The 21,394-nt window shown below is 39.7% G+C and overlaps 1 protein-coding gene across 2 annotated transcripts in view; it reads right to left on the bottom strand.

The window, feature by feature from the left end:
• Window positions 1-7,228: 7,228 nt before the first annotated feature.
• arhgef37 (Rho guanine nucleotide exchange factor (GEF) 37) overlaps window positions 7,229-21,394 on the bottom strand; it is a 91,885-nt gene continuing 77,719 nt past the window's right edge. Inside the window, exons 11-15 of one of the 2 annotated variants that reach the window (XM_020937756.2) lie at window positions 20,284-20,431; window positions 19,468-19,596; window positions 17,131-17,326; window positions 16,067-16,348; window positions 7,229-11,014 (exon numbers count right to left, since the gene is read on the bottom strand). In XM_020937756.2, coding sequence (XP_020793415.2) covers window positions 10,923-11,014; window positions 16,067-16,348; window positions 17,131-17,326; window positions 19,468-19,596; window positions 20,284-20,431 — 847 coding nt within the window. In that variant the 3' untranslated portion in view covers window positions 7,229-10,922. Of the gene's footprint in view, window positions 11,015-16,066; window positions 16,363-17,130; window positions 17,327-19,467; window positions 19,597-20,283; window positions 20,432-21,394 lie in introns of those variants that run through there. The other variant, XM_055159159.1, reaches the window with a different exon arrangement.

Below are 21,394 nucleotides of genomic sequence, written 5' to 3'. Positions count from 1 at the left end.
GTGGTTCAAACAAAAAAAAAACCATAAATGGCTATAGACTCATCAGTGAAAATGATTTCTTATAATGTAAAGGGTCTCACAAATCCAATTAAAAGGGCAAAAGTTCTAACGAAATTGAAAAGGGAGAAGGGTAAAATTCTATTTCTGCAAGAGACTCATTTGACGAATGAGGAACATTTGAAACTAAAACGGCAAGGCTATAACAAAGTTTATTATGCATCATATGAATCAGGGCGTAGAAGGGGGGTGGCAATCTTGATTTCATCAGGGGTGGTTTTTGAAAAAACAATTCAGATAAGTGATCAAGAGGGAAGGTATGTAATGGTTATTGGTAGACTGGATGGCATTGAGGTCACTTTTTTCAATGTGTATATTCCTCCGGGTGCAAATTGGGCATTTCATAAACATGTTATTGATTTAATGATAACTAAGGCTCAAGGTATATTGATCTGTGGGGGTGACTTTAATTTGAATCTGGACCCTTTGAAGGATTCTTCTAACTTGTCCACTCAGTCTGCCAGTACCCAGAGTAAACGAATGAGAAAGATGTTGAGTGAATATGGTATTTGTGACGTATGGAGGGAGCTTAACCCCACAATGAAGGATTATTCCTTTTACTCTGCAGTTTATAAGACGTATTCAAGAATTGACTATTTTTTTGTGTTGAGCAGAGATATTGGGAGAGTGACATCATGCAAATTGGGGGTGATAGATCTTTCAGACCATAGCCCTGTGTATCTAAATTTGGTAATGGATAGTCCAAAGTCTGTATCACTGTGGAGGTTAAATACCAACATACTTAGGGGACGGGTGAAGGAAGATGTGGAAAAGGAAATACAAACTTATTTAAATGATAATGATAATGAAGAGGTCTCACCAATTATTTTATGGGATGCATGTAAAGCCGTTCTTCGAGGGAAAATTATAGCCAAATCAGCGTTACTTAAAAAACTTAGACAAGAAAAGCTGCATAAATTAATGCAAGAACTCGAAGACCTTGAGAGACGTAATAAATATAAAATTGACGTAGAAACCTTAAATAAAATTAAAGTAATAAGAAACCAAATTGATGATCTACTTATAACAGATATACAGAAAAAAATGATGTTCCTCAAACAACGATGCCAAGAAGTAGGGAATAGGTCAACCAAATTACTGGCATATAAACTGAGGAAACAGCAGGTTGAGAGAGATGTATATAAAATTAGAGATCCGATTACTAAACAAATTAAATACAAATTGCAGGATATTAAAGGATGCTTTGAGACGTATTATCAGAATTTATACTCCTCCCATCCTCAAGACACCCATAATTTTTCAGAAACAGTTCTTAAAACATTGAACTTGCCAAAAGTAACAGAAGCACAAAATAGGGCGTTATTGGCAGAGATAACAAGTGAGGAACTAAAGAGAGCAATACAAGCTCTCAAAACAAACAAGTGTCCGGGCACAGATGGTTACCCAGGAGAATGGTACCGCCTTTACTCTAAGACCCTCTCACCAGTATTGCTGCGAGCCTTCAACTGGGTCTTAAAATATGGCAAAACTCCCCCGTCTTGGAATGAAACAATGATTACAATGATTCCTAAAGAGGGGAAAGATAAATTAGATTGTGCCAATTTTAGACCAATCAGTTTGCTAAATCAAGATTATAAACTATTTACTTCAATATTGGCCAGAAGGTTAGAGATAATTCTCCCTGAAATCATTAACTTGGATCAAACTGGTTTTATAAAAGAAAGAAAAACGCGAGACAATATCCGCCGCACGTTGCACATAATTCAGCATGTTTTTACTCAGAGAGAGCAAGCAGTAATATTAGGATTGGATGCTCAGAAGGCTTTTGATTCAGTGGAATGGGGGTTTCTTCTAGAGGTCTTGTCTATATTTAATTTTAATGACAGGCTACTAAGAACTATAGAAACCCTTTACCAGAATTCTACAGCACGGATTAAAATTAACGGAAGGCTATCGGACCCGATCAAAATACAAAGAGGATGTAGGCAAGGCTGTCCGATATCTCCTTTGCTGTTTGCACTGTTTATCTAACCGCTGAGTCAATGGGTCAAACAGAATGAAAAGATTAAGGGAATCAAAATTAACCAAGACGTGCATAAAATTGCACTTTTCACAGATGATGTGCTTTTGTATCTAAGTGAACCTGACAAATCTCTCCCAGAACTTTATCAGATACTGACATTATATGGAACTTTCTCTGGCTATAAAATCAATTCTAGTAAATCCCAGGTCCTTTCATTTAGGTATACACCCAACGACCACTGTCAATCACTCTTTGAGATAAATTGGGAAGCTGAAAAATTAAAATATTTGGGGATTACAATACTGAAAGACAAACTCTATAGTGTCTGAAAATGATAGCTTCTTGATGAAGACCCTCAAAACAGATAGAACCAGGTGGAACCTGGTGCCCTTCCTGGGTCTGGCACAAAGAATTGAAGTGGTTAAGATGAATATTTTACCAAGGTTTTTGTATCTATTTCAGTCATTGCCGTCGGAGCTGCCTACAAATACCTTCCAGGAACTTGACAAAATTATATCTAGATTTATCTGGCAAGGGAAAAGACCGAGAGTTAGATACAAGACGCTTCAGCTGGCAAAAGATAAAGGGGGGCTCTCACTACCAAACTTTCAAAACTATTTTCGAGCAGCTCAGATAAGTCCCTTGATTGATTTATGTGATTCTGGGTACATGGCAAGGTGGAAGGATATTGAATGTGTGGTATGCGGTGACATCCCCATTCCAGCTCTGACTTGTAAAAAAGATTTTAAATTGAATAACCCCTGGATTGAAGCTTCATTGAATATTTGGTTTAAACTGGTCAGGGAGTATAAGGAATCATATTTACCAATAACTTGGATAAACTATGACCCGAAATTTGTGCCAAATGTTTTTAATAATAAATTCAAACAATGGGCGAGTCGTGGGCTGATCATTTATGATAATCTGCTGGATAAAAAGGGGAATATTCAAACTTTCCAGAACCTTAAGAATACATATAATTTAGATAATAAGGATTTTTATGGGTTTCTTCAAGTTAGGCATTATCTAGAGAAAACTAAAGCACAAACCAAACTCCCTACGGGGATAACTGGACTTTTTCTAAAAGCATATAGAGATGAACCAAGATCCAAAGTTATTTCTAAACTTTATAGTGAAATACAGTGCAGTGGGGTTAATGATGTTAAATATATAAAGGAAAAATGGGAAAAAGAAGGAGGGTTTAGGTTGCAATTAGAAGAGTGGGAAGAGGTTTTGAAGAACAATGTGAAGTGCACAGCATCCATCAATTGGAGAGAATTTGTCTGGAAGAATGTGATGCGTTTTTTTAGGGTGCCTTCTCAGGGTGCTGCTACGGGGAGGGATACCTCCTGTTGGAGAAAGTGTGGGACAGGAAGCGCCGGGCATTATCACATATTTTGGGAATGTCCAGCACTTTCACAGTTCTGGTCTCAGGTCAGGAGCAGTATTGAAAAAGTTCTCTCTGTTACTTTACCACACAAATTTGAGACATTGTACCTTGGGATAAAGCCTGCCCATCTTATAGAACATAAGAAAAAATATATTTATAACATATTATTGGCTGCTGGGAAAAAGTGTATTACAAAAAGATGGCTTAGTGATAAAGTTCCGAGCATTGAAGATTGGATAAATGTTGTTCACACCATTTATGTAATGGAAAAACTGATATTTAATATGAGACTTGACTTTGACAAATTTGACAATTACTGGAAAACTTGGAGAATGTTTGTTGCCCCATTTAGATCCGACTTTGATTGAGTATGACTCTATGAAGCCATTGTATTTTTATTTTTGACCGTGTATGTGTATATGTGTGCATGTGTGTATGCATGTATGTGTATGTATATATACATATATATATATGTATGTGTGTGTGTGTATGTATATGTATATATGTATGTGTTTGTTTATGTGTCTGGGTGTATGTACATGTATATGCAGATATATATTATTTTGTTTATTATTATTGTTATGGTTTTATTTTAATTTTTTTTCTTTTGTTTTGTTATAATTAGTTTTAATATTATCAAGCTTTTTTCCTTTTGTTCAAGCTTGATAAATTCTCTAATGTAAATACAATGACTTTATTTACTTTAAAAAAAAAGGAGAAAGGACTATAATTGAAATGCTGTGTCAATGTATGATATATATTGTTCCTTTTGTCTCCAATAAACTTTAATGGAAAAAAAAAAGAAAGAGACCTCGAAGCGAATGCAACTGGGCGCTCAAGTCCATTGTCCATAGTATGTGATAAGACAGCACCAATGCCATACGGGGACGCATCACATGCTAGTCGGATGGGCCGTGCTGGATCATAGTGGGTGAGTAGTTCATCAGATGTTATTAGTCGTTTTGTTTCTGCAAATGCCTTTTCACAGTTTTCTGACCAATGCCATTTCACTCCTGTCTGTAGTAGCGCATTCAATGGGTACAACACTGAGGCAAGGTTTGGGAGAAACTTGTGGTAATAGTTTACCAGCCCCAGATATGATCTTAGCTGTGACACATTTTCTGGTTTAGGTGCTTTCAACACTGCCTCAATTTTCTCCTGTGATTTTTGTAAGCCATGTTTGTCAATGACATGTCCGCAGTATGAGATTTCACTTTTGAAAAATTCACATTTCTCTCGCTTTGCCCGTAAGCCATATTCATTCAGCCTGGTGAGCACCTTGCTTACATTTTGGAAGTGATCATCATCGTCTTTTCCTGTCACAATTATGTCGTCAAGGTAGCATTGTGTTCTAGGTATATCCTGAAGTACCTGATCCATTGCTCTTTGCCAGATGGCTGGAGCTGAGGCAATGCCAAACACGAGACGATTGTACTGGTACAGTCCCTTATGTGTATTGATTGTTAAGAACTTTCTGCTTGACTCCTCCACCTCCATCTGGAGATAGGCTTGTGACAAGTCAATCTTTGAAAACTTCTCCCCTCCAGCCAAAGATGAGAAGATGTCTTCAATTCGTGGCAGGGGATACTGCACAGTGCGCAGCACTGGGTTAATGCTCACTTTGAAGTCTCCACATATACGCACATCTCCACTTTTCCCTTTCTTAATCACTGGAACAATGGGTGTAGCCCAGTCACTCCAGTCAACCTTTGATAGAATGCCAGATGTCTCTAACTTTTGCAGTTCGGCATCTATTTTTGGGCGAAGTGCATAAGGCACTGGGCGTGCCTTGTGGAATCTTGGTGTGGCATCTTTGTCAAGTTAAATTTTTGCCTTCAGGTGCTTAAGTTTACCAATGCCTTTCTCAAACACTTGTGCGTTAGCCTTTAACAGCTGCAATAGTCTTTGATTAAAGTTTCCATTGGAGCTCTTGAGGCTTGTTGATATGTTGAGAGCTTTAATCGCATGCCAGTCAAGCTGAATTTTCCTTAGCCACTCACGTGCAAGAAGAGCGGGTCCTGCGGTTTTCAGCACATAGAGCTCTAACTGGTGTGTTTTGTCACCATAAGTCACATCCACTTTAAGTTTGCCCTTTGGCGACACTTTCTCCCCTGTGTATGTTTTTAACATCACTGAGGTCTTTTCTAATGGTATTTCGGAAAACAGTCTGTTGTAGTCGGTCTCAGAGATTACTGACAAAGCTGAACCTGTATCCAGCTCCATTTTAAGTTTCACGCCGGACACCGTTGTGGTTATCCATATTATTTTCCTGTCCTTTTCTGTTATGCTATGCAGTTCTAAGCATGACAGGTCATCCTCATCGCTACTATTCGTGCTGTCTGAATTTTCACTGTACATCAGTTCCTGATGAGTATAAATTGGTGGATCAAATAGCAGCCGGTTTTGAGAATATACCTATAATTTCTGTAATTATTCCAAACACACCCAACAAATGTTGATCGTATTAATTACATTTATTATAATTTGTTAAGGCTTAGTAACCTAACCAGAGACGCAGTGGAAGGTTTGGCTGATCAACTCCATCCAACATCTTTAGTTGCTTTTCAAAATAGGATGGCTCTTGATATGATCCTAGCTGAGCGTGGAGGAGTTTGTCATTTGTTTGATAATCAATGTTGTACTTTTATTCCTAATAATACAGCTCCTGATGGGTCGGTGACCAAGGCCCTTGAAGGGTTACGGATGTTGTCAAAAGAAATGCATGATGCAGCTGGAGTGGACAACCCACTTACTGCATGGTTAGACAATGTTTTGGGAAAATGGAAAGGTTTAGTGGTCTCATTGATCACCTCATTGGTAGCTGTATTGGCTATATTTGCATTAGTTGGATGTTGTTGTATTCCTTGTATTTGTGCTCTGTGTCTTAAGGTCATTAACAGTGCCATTCGCCCTGATCCAAAAGGACAGTGTCCCCAGCTGTATATGAAGGATATTGAAAAGGACCCAAAACCACATGATGTTACCCTACTTGGATGAGTGACCTCTTAAGAGAGGTCAAAAGGGGGAAATGAAGACTATATCAAGTAATACAGTATCGTGAGTGTATCACATGCATATATCAAGTATTGAAATTATATTTGACTATTACGCATTGAGTTGTTTAACCACTGAAATCTTATGTATGTTTAAAGGTACCACGATGTGAAACATGTATGCTTTTAAGGTAATCCTTTGCAGATATAGGGGGTGTCTGTTTAGGGGATTTCATCACAGAGCAGCAGCAGTGGAGATGGGTCGGCCTGGTGCGAAACTAAACAAACGGGTGATTTACATTGGGCTGCTGTCAACTCCCTAAACCTAAAGGAATGCAGAGATACTCCAGAGAAGACTCAAGGCGTTACCTGTTCAACATATTATTTGCATATGTCTATATTAACTGGGTTAAGTTAGTTCAGGGGCAGTTGGGTTGCCTGATCATAAGACCTCTGTAGCCATAGGCAGTTAGGGACAACAATCTGACCCAGAGCTCTGTATTAGAATTACATTGTTTAGGGAATAAATTCTTTTGGATTATAATCGATCAATTCCAGTGGTTATTTTTAAGAGAACACGCTGAATGTTTTTTTGAGGATACCTAACAGCGTGTATAATCCTGCTTTGTAAGTAAGAAAATCAGGAAACTTTCACAATTTTACAATTTTTCAACATCTTGAATATTAAAAACTGTAAGTATTTGAATTTATTTGATTAATTGTCCAACCCATGCATTTACATTCTTGAGTACATTGAGTATCGAGCCGATATGCAAACAAATAAACACACAAGAGTCATGACAGTTCAGTTTTAAGATTTCTTCATATATTTTGGTCAAGTCAAATGGCAAACGACATATGGTCACATGTTATAAATAAATACTTGCATTTTTACATTTGTACATATCTACATGAACAGTCCAGGTCTGACAGAAGACAACGGATTTAAGACCAAAACAACAACAATAACACATCTGTCCCTTCATTAAACTCACAATGTTATTTTTGTGCTAGAGACAAATGGACCTGGATAATTTTTAATACAAAAGCAGATAACACATTGTCTCCGTAAACAGGTTTAGTAAAAAAAAGACACAAAATCAAAGAAATAAAGTCATAGATGATCTTAAATCTTAAAATGACTTGAGTTGTGACGTTGATCAGTTTTAGGCCTACAAGATCTGTTCCTGACAGCTGTTTCACATGTTTAAAGATGCACTATGTAACTTTAAAGTAGGGATGGGCACGATTAGTCGATTAATCGATAATTGATCATTAAGAATTTCATCGATTACATTCATTTTAATCCACAAACCGAATGTAGGTTGCTGTGCGTCGCGTGACCAAACATGTACTACATGTAGCTCTCTGCATTCAGAAGGACGAGCAAACACAGTCAGTCAGTCTGCAACGTGCAGAAGCGCAAATGTGTATTTAACAATGACTTGTACAAGAAATTCCACGCTTTCCATTGCATTCAGGACAAGTGGGAGTCCATGTGCACAGTGTAAAAAGTAGCACATATGTTTCGGTGTCCAGTGGGAAAAAGTTTTGCCAGGTGAGACTTGCGCAATGTCAATGACGAGTCCCCACCTCCCTCCCCCCATACAGTGTCCTGGTTTTGACAAATGCAAATATGGTCACACTAACCTGTATTCCACTGAGTGGTGCCGCATCGGCGCACAAGAGCTGTTTTTTTTCTTCTAGTTTATGCAAATTAGCCATGTGGTTTTAAGTTTTGTTTCTGTGAGACTTGCACAAAGCTGCATTAAACACATTATAATGTCAAACAGCTTGATGTGGCTCTATAGTGGTTACGGTTTATATGTCGTAAAGTTAAATTTATGCAGATTAGTAGTGCAGATAGTAATAATAATGATGATAAATTTGATATAAAAACGTTAATGATTAATGGATAATGATCGTTAATTCTCCCGACGATCGATTAAGGAAATTTAATCGAATGCCCATCCCTGCTTTAAACATGTGGGTAGTATGCCACTTGCTAAACTCCAGGTCTTTGCTTATATGTTCCATAGTATGGCATTAAACAGATCTTTTTCCATGGAGACAAGTCTCTGACATCACCAGGCAAAGTCACATGTCAGATGTGGAGACGCATGTCTGCCGCAAGGTGTGTGAGCAATTAAAACTAGGGATGTACCGATACGATACAGGTATTGGACAGGCCTGTTGATGGAAAATTCGGGGGCCTGGGGCAAGAGACCTCACAGGGGCCCCATTTAATATAAATAGACAGGAAGAGGGTCCAACTCTGGGCCCCTAAAACCCTGGAGCTTGAAACAACAGACCTCTTTGTCCCCCTGTCTGCTGCCCTGGCACTATATCTGCACCGATATTGAACATTTTGGTGGATCAGATTTTGGTTCGGCTCATATTGTCCTATAAATTGGTGTAATAAAATGATTTACTGCCAAACACTGGCCCAAAATGTCTCATAATATTCAACTGGCAACTAACAAGCTTTAAGACCACCACACATTGCAGGAATTTTCAATCTTAAAAAATTTTTAAACGTGCGACAAAAAGCTCACACCACAAACAAGAAGAATCTTACAAGATTTTAAATCTACGATCACAAAGACTGGAGCAGAATATAAAGTTGTGAGAGCGATCACGTCAGCGGTTTCCTGTTTACAGTAAAACCAGTCGCTCTGACACTCTTAAGTGTTCAAAAATCAGAGCTCTGCACTTCTAGTTCAGATACAAGTCAAACTGTGTTATTATTATTTGGGAAATGTGGAGCAATATTTCAGATACAGGATTTTTAATTCACAGAAAGCTGGAGATAATGTCCACAGGTAGTAGAGTCACTATCACTAATCTGCAGCTTCACCTCAACCTGCACGAGACTCAGACTACGTTCAGACTGCAGCCTGAAGTGACCCAAATCAGATTTTTTGGCCCCTATGTGATCTGTATCTGATCTTTTAATGACAGCCTGAACGACACAGATCCGATTTTTTCAAATGCAACCCAGGACACTTGGATATGTGCTCCTAAAACCGATACATATCCAATCTTTTGACATGCGACTTCAGTCTGAACGGCCATAGCGCATTCATCCGACCTACACGTTATTGACAAGTCACAAATATACACAAATGTTCTTCTCGGCACATGAAAATTGTTAATGAACTCCGTGTCGCTGAAGCGAAGCACATCACCACTCACCACTCTTGGCTACGTCTCCACATCCACACGTTCCTTTCAACGGACGTCAATGCTACTGCCCCACAAAACACCACGGCCAAAACCTTCTCCTTCTCAATCTCGTCCTTAAAACAAGTAAGTTGTTCATGTTCTGGCTCCGGTACGAGAGAAACTTTAAAATCTCCAGGTGCTCAATGCTCAGTGTTTGGACAACTTCTGTAAACACACAGCATGCTCACTGCAGTTGACGTCGTCGTGTCTCCAGTGCACATGTGCGACACTTTTGGGTCGTTTAATGTTCACACTGGAGATCACATACAAGTCGCATTTAATTGGAAATGTGAACGACCTCGCAAAAACATCAGATTTCACAAAAAAAATCCGAATTGAGCGTTAAGCCCTGCAGTCTGAATGTATCCTTAGAAGTACTGAGGACAGTCTCTATGGATAATGTGGATGAGATGCTGTAGTTTAACTTTACAACTTAAAGAGAGGTGAGGAATAAATTCACCTCATTATTTTTCGATATTTCACAAGTTTGTATGTTGAGTCTGTGTGTTTGTCACTCCTCTGATGCTCTGTTTTATTGGCTGTTGCCATAGCATTGCTGATGTCTGATGGTTACGATCTGACAGAGCCCCTCAGTCTCACAAGTTACAAAACATTTGGATGATCATTTTTACCACACGCTGACTGAGTTTAAAGGAAATAAATGATGTTTTCTTTTCAGTCTGGGCCCAAGAATCGTTTGATAACAGCAGATATCTAAAATCACTGTGTACACTAATGATGACACCTATAATCACATAAATGTAGGAAAGATAAAGCCATACTGTGGAACATTCAAGTCTAAAAAGCATCTCCATGGGGACAAGCAGACCAGAAAAGTTACACAGTGCATCTTTAATATTAACACAAGGCACTGAAACCTGTCAGAAAGTCTTAAAACAACAAACTAAAATCTATGAACTTGTGCAAACTCAAATTGAGATTCAGAACTTGAAATCGCTTTAACGAAACCTCGACATTCTTTTTTCTGTGTTCGATTAGCGCTCGCTCAAACGCCACGGAATAAATAGCAGATAAAGGTCCGATAGTTCAACACTGATAGTCGATACAAAATTAAAGTGTGCAAACGCTGCCACACGGGCTCTGCTTCTGGTTCTGGCTCTGGTTCTGGCTCTGGTTCTGGTCCAGTCTCTCGGTGTCTCAGGGGTAGGGCCGCAGGTGGCTTGTCTGTGGGACCACGGTGAGGTAGTTGGAGGGCACGTACCCGCTCTGCCCTCCTCGCGTCTGGACCAAGCTCCACTCGGGGTTGCCCTTCTTATCGTGGGGCTCCAGGACTCGCACCGGCTCTCCTGCCCCCAGAGAGACCTCCCGGTGCCCCCTGGCCTTGAAAGGGTACGCCGCCACCACCTGGAACCCAGAAAGAGTCGAGGATAATACGTGAAATGAAGTGTACAGGTTTAGTGACGTGTACGAGATCTGAAGAGATCTGTTAGATGAAGAGATCTGTTAGATCCATATTTGTGATTGAAATGAAATATATTGTTACCAGCTCTAAACCAGATCTAAACCAGGACTGAACCAAGCCAGGTCTAAATCAGGACTAAACCAGGACTGAACCAAGCCAGGTCTAAACAAGGACTGAACCAGGTCGAAATCAGGACTAAACCAAGCCAGGTCTAAACCAAGACTGAACCAAGCCAGGTCTAAATCAGGACTAAACCATGACTAAAGCCAGGTCTAAACCAGGACTGAACCAAGCCAGGTCTAAACAAGGACTGAACCAGGTCTAAACCAGGACTGAACCAGGACTAATCCAGGTTTAAATCAGGACTGAATCAGGTCTAAACCAGGACTGAACCAGGTCTAAATCAGGACTGAACCAGGACTGAACCAGGTCTAAACCAGAACTGAACCAGGACTAAATCAGGACTAAACCAGGTCTGGGGGTGTATGTTCTGGTGGTTTTATCCATGGAGATGTTCTTGCTTTGTCTAGAATGTTCCACAGTATGGCATTACACCTTTCTGTCTTCATGGAGACCAAACCAGACCAAGTTACAGTTCAGATCTGTGGAGAGGCGACCACGCTCACAGTAAGAATGTCGGATTTTGTAGATATTTTTGAGCTGTAAAACCACCTGTAATTGAATAAATCTAAGACAGATCTGTTTAATGTCACACTGCGGAACATTCCAGATAGAGTGATGACATCTCCATAGAAACAGACAGTGACGTGACCAAAAAGTTCCGTAGTGTACCGTTAGGCATCACTGCAATAATGAACTTGCAGTGTTTTCTATCTGGTCTCGAGTCATTTTTCCCTCTACCACTACCACTGATAAGTACAAACGACTGCGGCTCTGAGTGAAAAGGTTAAAGCTCCGGCTACATGTCCCCCTCTCTGCTTTTAACGAGACGAGCGGTGGCAATGAAGACGCGAACACACAGGGCTAAAGCTGTCGCGCTAACGTCTCGCTAAAGCCCGGCGTCATTAGCAAGCCGTCACCCCCCGCGCCGCTCAGAGACTAGAACCGCCTGATGGCTAGCACTCATGCCTCACAGCAAGAAGGTTCCTGGTTCGATCCCCGGGTCGCCTAGGCCTTTCTGTGTGGAGTTTGCATGTGTCTCCTTGTGTCTGGATGGGTTTCCTCCGGGTGCTCCGGTTTCCCCCATCAACCCATCAATCATTGTGTGTCCTTAGGCAAGACACTTCACCCACATTGCCTAGTATGAAAGTGGTGTGTTAGTGATGGTGGTGGACCGATGGCGCCAATTGGCACGGCAACTGCACTTCTGTCAGTGTGCCCCAGGGCAGCTGTGGCTACAATAGTAGTTTACCATCCTGTATATATTCTGTATTTATCATGAGATGCTGTTTCTGAGGGTGAGATGCTTGTACAGTGTGCGCGTCACGGTTACGTGTGTCTGAGTTACACGACAAATCTTTCCAGCTGGGATTTATGAACGCATCTCCACTAATATGAGGTGAGTTTTCATCAAATAAAAAGTGATGTAGCATTGAAGACATGAAGAACATCTAACCTGCATCCAGCCTTAATAAATGTAGGCACATTTTCTGATCAACAGCGGTCTGTCTCCTCGCTGTGAGTGCACAAGAGCGAGGAGGGAAAAGTTTAGACACACAGTGTTGGAGAAGCACGGGTGATTGTGTCCATGGAAATATAATAAGTATAATAAGATCTTAAAAAGATCCAAGATTGTGTCTGATCAGATGAGCCAAGACTATCTCCATAACTAAGAAAAGTGTACCATTCACAGCAAAGAGTCAAAATCAATTAGGCATTCCTCCCGGGCGTTTTTTTGAACTGCTGCGCCCGGGAAAGAGGGGACATTCTCTTTGGCCTTTAATAGGCCAAGTCTCACACTATGATGTATTGAGTTAGAAAATCTGCATTCTATATCTATCTATATTAATTCAAAAAACGTCTGTCTGTGTGTCTATTTGTCTGTTCCACATGTAACTGTCGAACCATCTTTCTGACCGTTCTCAAATTCAGAGGGTATCGTCCTAATGGGACGCCGAGCTGTATTATCAGAGCAGACGAGGAGCCACGGAACTGGACGGATGATTCGGGTGGGATTAACACGATTATCGAGGTACCCTGCTTTTATTTTGTTTTTTGCTCTTTGAGTGAAGTGAGCCGGAGGTTTTGGTCACACCGTACCCGAGCATCGATACAGGCCTGCAACTTAGGGTGTATTTAGATGCCGGCATTAGGACTAGTAAATGAACAATAGAGTTGTACATTTTTGTGAAGCTTGAAAGCATTTCAAGTTGTGCATTTTTATTTATTTTTTCTTTATTAAAGGGAGGGTTATTTTAAATCTACTTTGTGTCTGGTGTTAATTTGGTACCCCATAGACTATCTGCTTTTGGTCATTTCCTGTCTGGTATTAAAGGTGCTGTACTGCTGTCCCAAAATATTAGAAGTAGGTTAGGTTTAGTACGAGAGTACACTGTAAAAGAACCCAGAGCCCACTCAAGTAATTAATGAGTATTCAAGGGCTACAGTTTCATAAAGGGCACAATTCAGGACAAGAACAGTGAGTATATGGCACAGAGGACAGTGAGTATATGGTACAGAGGACGGTGAGTACATGGTACAGAGGACGGTGAGTACATGGTACAGAGGACGGTGAGTACATGGTACAGAGGACGGTGAGTACATGGTACAGAGGACAGTGAGTATATGGCACAGAGGATAGCGTGACCAAACAGGGGTCTGTACATGTGTCTATCTGCACTCAGAAGGAGCGAGACACAAACAGTTGGTCAGTCTGCAACGTGCCGAAACACAAATGTGTATTTAACAATGACTTGTACAAGAAATTCCACGCTTTCCGTTGCGTTCGGGACAAGTGTGAGTCCATGTGCACAGTGTACAAAGCAGCACATGTGTTTTGGTGTCCAGTGGGAAAAAGTTTTGCCAGGTGAGAGTAGCACAATGTCGATGATGAGTCCCCACCTCCCACCCCCCGTACGATGTCCTGGTTTTGACAAACGCAAATATGGTCACACTAACCTGTATTCCACTGAGTCATGTCTTTTAATCCGACAGAAACTGACCGCATCAGTGAACAAGAGCTGTAGTTTTATCTTTGCTTAGTTTATGCAAATTAGCGATGTGGTTTTAAGTTTCATTTCTGTGAGAGTTGCGCAAAACTGAATTAAACACATTATAATGTCAAACGGGCTGATGTGGCTCTAGAGTGGTTACTTATATGTCGTAAAGTTGAATTTATTTATGCAGATTAGTAGTGCAGATAGTAATAATAATGATGATAATTTTAATATAAAAACGTTAATGATGAATCGATAATCGATCGGTAATTCTTCTGACGATCGATTAAGAAAATTTCATCAAATGCCCATCCCTATTCTTTATACAGAATCACTTTTAGGAAGGTCTTACATAGTATTAGTAGAAATACATCGTTATGTAAGATAAAATCCTGAAATAGTTGTGGTACTCATTCTGGTCTGTCTACGTTTATAGATTAACTAACTTAGTTTCATAAAGGGTACAATTCAGGACAGTGAGTATATGCTACACAAGAGGGAGAATAAATACTGTACAGTGAAAGCTAAAAATGCAAGCCCAAAGTAGTGATCCATCTTGCATTTGCTACAATATTTCAGTTTCTTCCTATAAAAGATTTCTCCAAAGCGAAGCCAAAATCCCCTCTCATTTTTCAGCGGCGCGCATGACAGCTCCATCTGCCGCTCTGAAATATTAACACCAGACAGTCCGATCTCAAACTTTTCTCAAACATCTGCGAGTTTACCTCCATGTCATAGTCATTTTGCATTGGCGAGGGGAAGGGAGAAAGATCGAGTTTGGCGTTTTTTGTCACGACTAAACTCGGAGAGAGTCGTCAAGCTAAGAGTGTTCATGTGGGGAAGTGTAGAATATTTATAGCCCGTGTCAGGCTAAAAATAATAAAGTTTTTTCTCATACACTGCGGCTGCTCACTGTAGCCTGACAATTCAAGACATTACGCAAAAGGACAGTCAAAAAAGTCATGCTCAGGTACGACTGATACTTTACACTGACACCAGGACTAAACCAGGTCTAAACCAGGTCTAAACCAGGACTAAACCAGGACTAAACCAGGACTAAACCAGGTCTAAACCAGGTCTAAACCAGGATTAAACCAGGACTAAAACAGGACTGAAACAGGAATAAACCAGGACTGAAACAGGTCTATACCAGGACTAAAACAGGACTGAACCAGGACTAAACCAGGACTAAACCAGGTCTAAAACAGGACTAAAACAGGACTAAATCCAGAACTAGAACCAGAACAAAACCCAGGACTAAAACCAGGACTAAACCAGGCCCAAAACAGGTCTAAAACAGGTCTAAACCGGAACTAAAATCAAAACTACTCTAAACCAGGCCTAAACCAGGTCTAAACCAGGACTAAAACCAGGTCTAAAAACCAGGTCTAAACCAGAACTAAAACCAGGTCTAACCCAGGCCTAAGACCAGGTCTAACCCAGGACTGAATCAGGTCTAAAACAGGACTAAAAGCAGGCCTAAACTAAGACTGAACCAGATCTAAACCAGAACTCAAACCAGGTCTGAACCAGGACTAAACCAGGACAGGGGGTGTACTGGAATGTTCATTAGTTACCATGGTGACACATTGCACACACACACAAAAAAAAAAGGAAAGATAAAACCAAGAAAACATACAAGATGGATTAAAACAACACATTTTCAGTGATCAGTACCGGTTTAGTAGGAGTAACTAACAGGAAAACTGTGGGCTAATGCTCTTTGTCAGACTTAAATTAAAATCTAATTTGGATAGAGATCATGTTTTTGGTCATACTGGCTAAAAAGTGATGTACTGTGGCTTTAAATAACTTGAGGAGTGGCCATAATAGTCACATTTTGCAGTTGAAAAGACACTGATGAGTCTGAGTTCTCACCTGAAACACGGGCACGGCCGGGGATAAGGGGGGAGCTCGGGGTTTCACTGGGACCCTGGGGCTGGAGGGGGAGGACGGGGAGGGGGCCAGGGGGAAGAGGGGGAGGGGGCCAGGGAGTAGGGGGGGCACAGGGGGACGGGCCTAGGTCTAAGCTCTTGGACAGGTTCCTCCCTTCCAGTTGGGAGTCCGCTCTGTTGGGCTGTGGAGATGGAGGCGGGGGGCCCTCTGCTGGAGGTGCCTGGTATTGTCTCAGTTTAGAAGCAGGAGCGTAGCCTCTTTTCCCTGCAAACACAACACTACAGTTTGAGTGAAGCTTTGTCCTTCAGTTTTTATTTTCAGAAAGATAAACGCACATTCATGTGTTGGATTAGGTAGAAAATACAACAATTTGGGATAATGAAGCAAATTCTGTTGAACATTCTATTGCCTGATTACAAATGTTTTGAGCTGATTTATTATTAATATTTATTTGAATATAATTTAATATTAATGGAAGCCCTTTGAGATGTAACATCTCGTTTGTCGAGCAGGTCCTAAATACATTAACAAAAATAGCATTTACAGAAAAGAAAGGGGAAAAAACAAACAAATTAAAGCGAAACAGTTGTTTGTATGTGAAGTGGTGGAAAGTAACGAAGTAGTAAAAGTGCTGTACGCAAGTACAATTTTTTAGGTATCTGTACATTTTCAAGTGGATACTTTTACTTTTACTTCACTACAGTTGAGAGCAGTTATCTGTACTTTCTACTCCACCACATTTCTGAACTGGATTGAAACATTTTTAATACTTTTTACTCTTTAAGTACATTTTAAAAAGGTATTTTAATACTTTTTCTTAAGTACTTTTACTTAACTTTTACTTGAGGTTTTTAAAATTTTTTTTGCTCCAGTCTCTGTACTTCTACATAAGTAACTAAATTTAGTTACATCTGTCACCACTGTGTATCCAGGTTTGCCTTAACTTTTCTTATGTCTGGTTCTGTTTATTTTGTTAATGTGCTTGGTGTACAAAATTATAAAAATTATATAAAAAATGTAATCAAAATAAATGAAAGTTCTCTGACCTCCAGCGTCCACGAGCCAGCGCCTCCGGTCTCCTTTACTGTCCCTCTCACTGACCACAGCCACCAGCTCCCCTTTAATCAGGCTCAGGTCCAGGTCTCTGCTGCCCACCACGCCACATGTCACCTCAAAGATCCGCTCCCGTGGGTGCTTCTGACACAGCTGATGGTAGCGGAGGGCCCAGCACGGGTGCACAGGCTGGAGAGGAGGAATGAAGGAGAGAGGGACAGAGGAGTGGGATTATTATATGGGACTATTGTACAAGTTACACTGCAGCAGATTATTCATTCAAATCTTCTGCATAAATAAACTTTACATTACTAAATTTTACAACATATAAACCATAACGACTATAGAGCCACATCAGCCCGTTTGACATTATAATGTGTTTAATGCAGCTTTGTGCAGGTTTGTTTATAGTCCAATGAGATTCATTTGGTCTTCCGATATTCTGTGTTATTAGGTTCTTTTTTAAATCAGCTGACCAGACACGTCACAGCAACATCACGTGACCACTCTGAGGAAGACGCTAGTGAGCAGTCGAAACTGTCAGGTATGAAATAACACTCTAGGTGTGAAAAAAAGAACCTAATAACACAGGTTTGTTTATGTTTGCCTGTGAGCAATATGAGTGTTTATGGTCCTGTTTAGTTTGATTTTCAACAAAAGCAGGAGAATGACTTAACTGTTGATTAGGGACAGGGACTGGTTTAACAGCTCCTAGAGTCACACACACTCAGTTTTTGACCATTTTTGACCAGACAACTGGAAATTAATTTGTACTAAAATGACCAAAAAAGACTAGGAACATAGATAATGCTATTAAACCCTCACATACACAGTTTAACAGCAAAACAAAGTGATTTGGTAACACTTTACAATAACTACACCTTATTTAGCCTTAATAAAGCATGAACAAAGACTTAATTAATAATGATTCATGCTTAGTAACTACTTAATGACTACCTGAATTAGCACTTAACTTGCACTTATTTCACCTGTGCTGTAAATAGTTACTCATAAGTATTTCTTACTTAATTACTCATGAACTAACCATTTGTGTGTGCACTTGTAAATGTATATTTAAGTACACATTTGAGCATTTATTAATGATAAGTAAGCTATGAGAGAATGATTTACTAGTAATGCATTATTGTTTCTCTGGAATTTGACCAACCTTAACAAATTCTTAATAAAGCATAATTAGTCTTCACTTTAGAAAAGCTCTCTGAAAGACTTAACTAACAGATAACAGCTGCCTGAATGATCATTGCATCACATTATTAGTAAATCATTCTCTCATGGTTTACTAATCATTAATAAATGCTCAAATTTGTACTTAAATATGCATTTGTAAACATGCAAATTGTTAGTTCATGAGTAATTAAGAAGTATTGAGTTACTATTTTCAGCACAGGCGAATTAAGAGCAAGTTAAGTGCTAATTCAGGTAGTAATTAAGTAGTTACTAAGCCTGAATCATTATTAATTAAGTCTCTGTTCATGCTTTATTAAGGCTAAATAAGGTGTAGTTATTATAAAGTGTTACCAGTGACTTTAGTAAGTAGCAGTAGTAGTCAAGTGTCTGACTGTCCACTAGAATAGGCTGAGCAGACATCGCTATTTACTACGGTTGGGCGGTATCCAAATTTTGATAACATTAAACCTTCTCAGCATTTTACTGGGGTATACCGTATACTTTGACTCGTTACGAATTATTTTGTAGCTTGTGCCTATACCATGCAGAAACAGAACAGGAAGCATTATATTTGCCTCAAAATATTGAAAAGTGCCAACAAAACATGCACACATTTAACAACTTTTATTAACATTTTTCAAGTGCAAATGTAAGTCAGTCATCATAAATTAAATAACAACAAATTGTACAAGGTGAGCTAAAGTGCACTTCCAGCTTAATCAACACAAATCGATGAGCCTAAATTAAAACACGGCCCTACAGCATCTTACGCTCTTATCAACAGGACTTGGAATAAAATGCAGTAATGAAAATATAAGCAGTGGCATAGGCTATAGGCTCCATATTCTACGAATTCTGAAATTGCAATAGGTACACTCAGTTGGTTTATTCATCTGTCTCCCCTGTCATTCAGCCTGAAGCCAAAATGTTGTCAAATTGCAGTAGTACTAGCTCTGCACTGGTATCGGTTCATATCAGGTACAGACAGATACTTAAAGTTTTAGTATGGGAATCGATATCGGAACTGAAATAGCTGGATCACGTGTCTTTAAACCCAGACAAATATAGAGAACAGTGACTTCATACACAGTACACAGCAGAGAGCGGTTTATATACTGAAGAATGTCGTGGTAAATACAGACCATAGTGACAGGTGCGCTCAGAGCCTCCTCCACAGTCTGACACAGATCCTGCAGTTTCCTCATGCCCTCCATCACTGTAGCCTCCGCCCACTCCCAGAATGCACTGGGGCTCATCCCGCTGTGAGGGAGCTGCAAAAAACACAACAAGAAAACATCATCCTAATAACACCTTTACATTTGTGTTGTCTGCAAAATACTTATCAAACCTCTCCAAAGTGCTGTCAATAATAATTCTCTGCACACTCAGTGATTCTAGTTGTTTCCTCTCACTACTTACTCACCAAACTTGTATTTGGAGGCACTGATGCATGTTTGAGTCATCTGTAATTGCATATTTTCAACATGTCAACTCCCATTTAGTATCACAGTTTTCTAACGTGGACATCAGTGGACTTGTTTTTTTTTATTAAGTCATTTTATATCAAAATTAAAATTTATAATGTCCAAATTATTTTTAAGTCTATTTTTAAATTATTTTAAGCTATTATTTATTATCTGTGTTACCTTTTCCTGCTGTTCTGAAATTGTGCATTGCAACACTGGAATTTCCCCACTGTGGGACTAATAAAGGCATATCTTATCTTATCTTATTAAAACCTTAATGATCCACAGATGTCGTCGTGGATTCTACCTCTAAAGCAGACTCAAGCAAAATATGTGTATAGGCTGTTTATTCTATTTCTGTCTTGGGGGTGACAGGTGCATGATATGTCTTGCAAAAAGCTACAATCACTGGTAATTAACATCAAACTGAGCTACTGAGTGTCGATAAAAATTCTCTAAGTTCAAGGTAAAAGACGTTAAATACAGTTGTACCTGAGTAGCAAAAGTCTGGAAGAGCTGTGTCATGTCTGAGGCCAGGTCTCGGTGTAAACAACTGAACGTCCCCAACAGTCTCCAGATGAGCTGCAGAGACACGGTGTTAAACCGGGGCAGCTCTGTGAGGAGGAGAGTGTTCATGGTCCTGTGGGGGGCGCAAGAGAGCAGAGGGGGAAGGACATCAGTACAAGTACAATGTCATGTATTTTAGTGAGCGTATGTCCATAGCCAGTGTTGGGGAGTAACAGATTACATGTACCAGTGTTACATAATCAGAGTACAAATTATGAGTAACTGTATTCAGTTACAGTTACTGTTTCAGTGAGTGGTCATTGGATTACAGTTACTTTATTGAAATAAATAGATTACACAGCGGTATTTTCCTGTTTTCCTGTTTTCACATTTTGGGCTGTATCCCCCCCTGTTCTTCTTTCTTTTTTTTTTTTTTTTCGGTAATTCCACTCATTGTCTAAACCAGGTCGAAATCAGGACTAAAACAGGACTAAACCAGGACTAAAACCAGGTCTAAACTAGATCTAAACCAGGTCTCAACCAGGTCTAAAACCAGGACTAAACCAGGACTAAAATGAGGTGTAAACTAGTTCTAAACCAGGTCTAAACCAAGTCGGATGTGTCCTCCTCCTCTTCTATCAATAATATTTTTAATTTGGTTAAGAAAAGTCTGGGCTTTTTATTTTCTTTTAGCAGACAAAACATCTTATGTTACGATACCCTAGTCTTTGGATTACTTGATTTGCTGTAGAGAAGCAAAGTATTCAGATTACATTACTCACCTAAAGTAATTTAATGGATTATGTTACAAACTACATTTTGGGGTATGTAATCTGTAATCTGTAGGGGAATACATTTTAAAAGTAATCTTCCCATCACTGTCGATAACCTGTATTCAAGGGTTTCAAAATGATGAAAAGTAGCGTGACTGCCATAGATATTAACAATTTAAAACAAAATATTATATATTTTTGAACCCATGAAATACAGCATTGAAAAATAATAGACATAATACTGTAAATCAGGAGTCTCCAACCTGTGGCTTGGGATCTACCAGTAGCTCTCCTCCCCCTTCCAGGTCGCTCCCCAAGGGATT

This window comes from Boleophthalmus pectinirostris, unplaced genomic scaffold, assembly GCF_026225935.1.
Source record: "Boleophthalmus pectinirostris isolate CB_2022bp ecotype Guang Dong unplaced genomic scaffold, ASM2622593v1 HiC_scaffold_23, whole genome shotgun sequence".
NCBI lineage: Eukaryota > Metazoa > Chordata > Actinopteri > Gobiiformes > Gobiidae > Boleophthalmus > Boleophthalmus pectinirostris.
The sequence above is the reverse complement of the archived record's forward strand: the minus strand, read 5'-3'. Positions and strand labels throughout refer to the sequence as shown.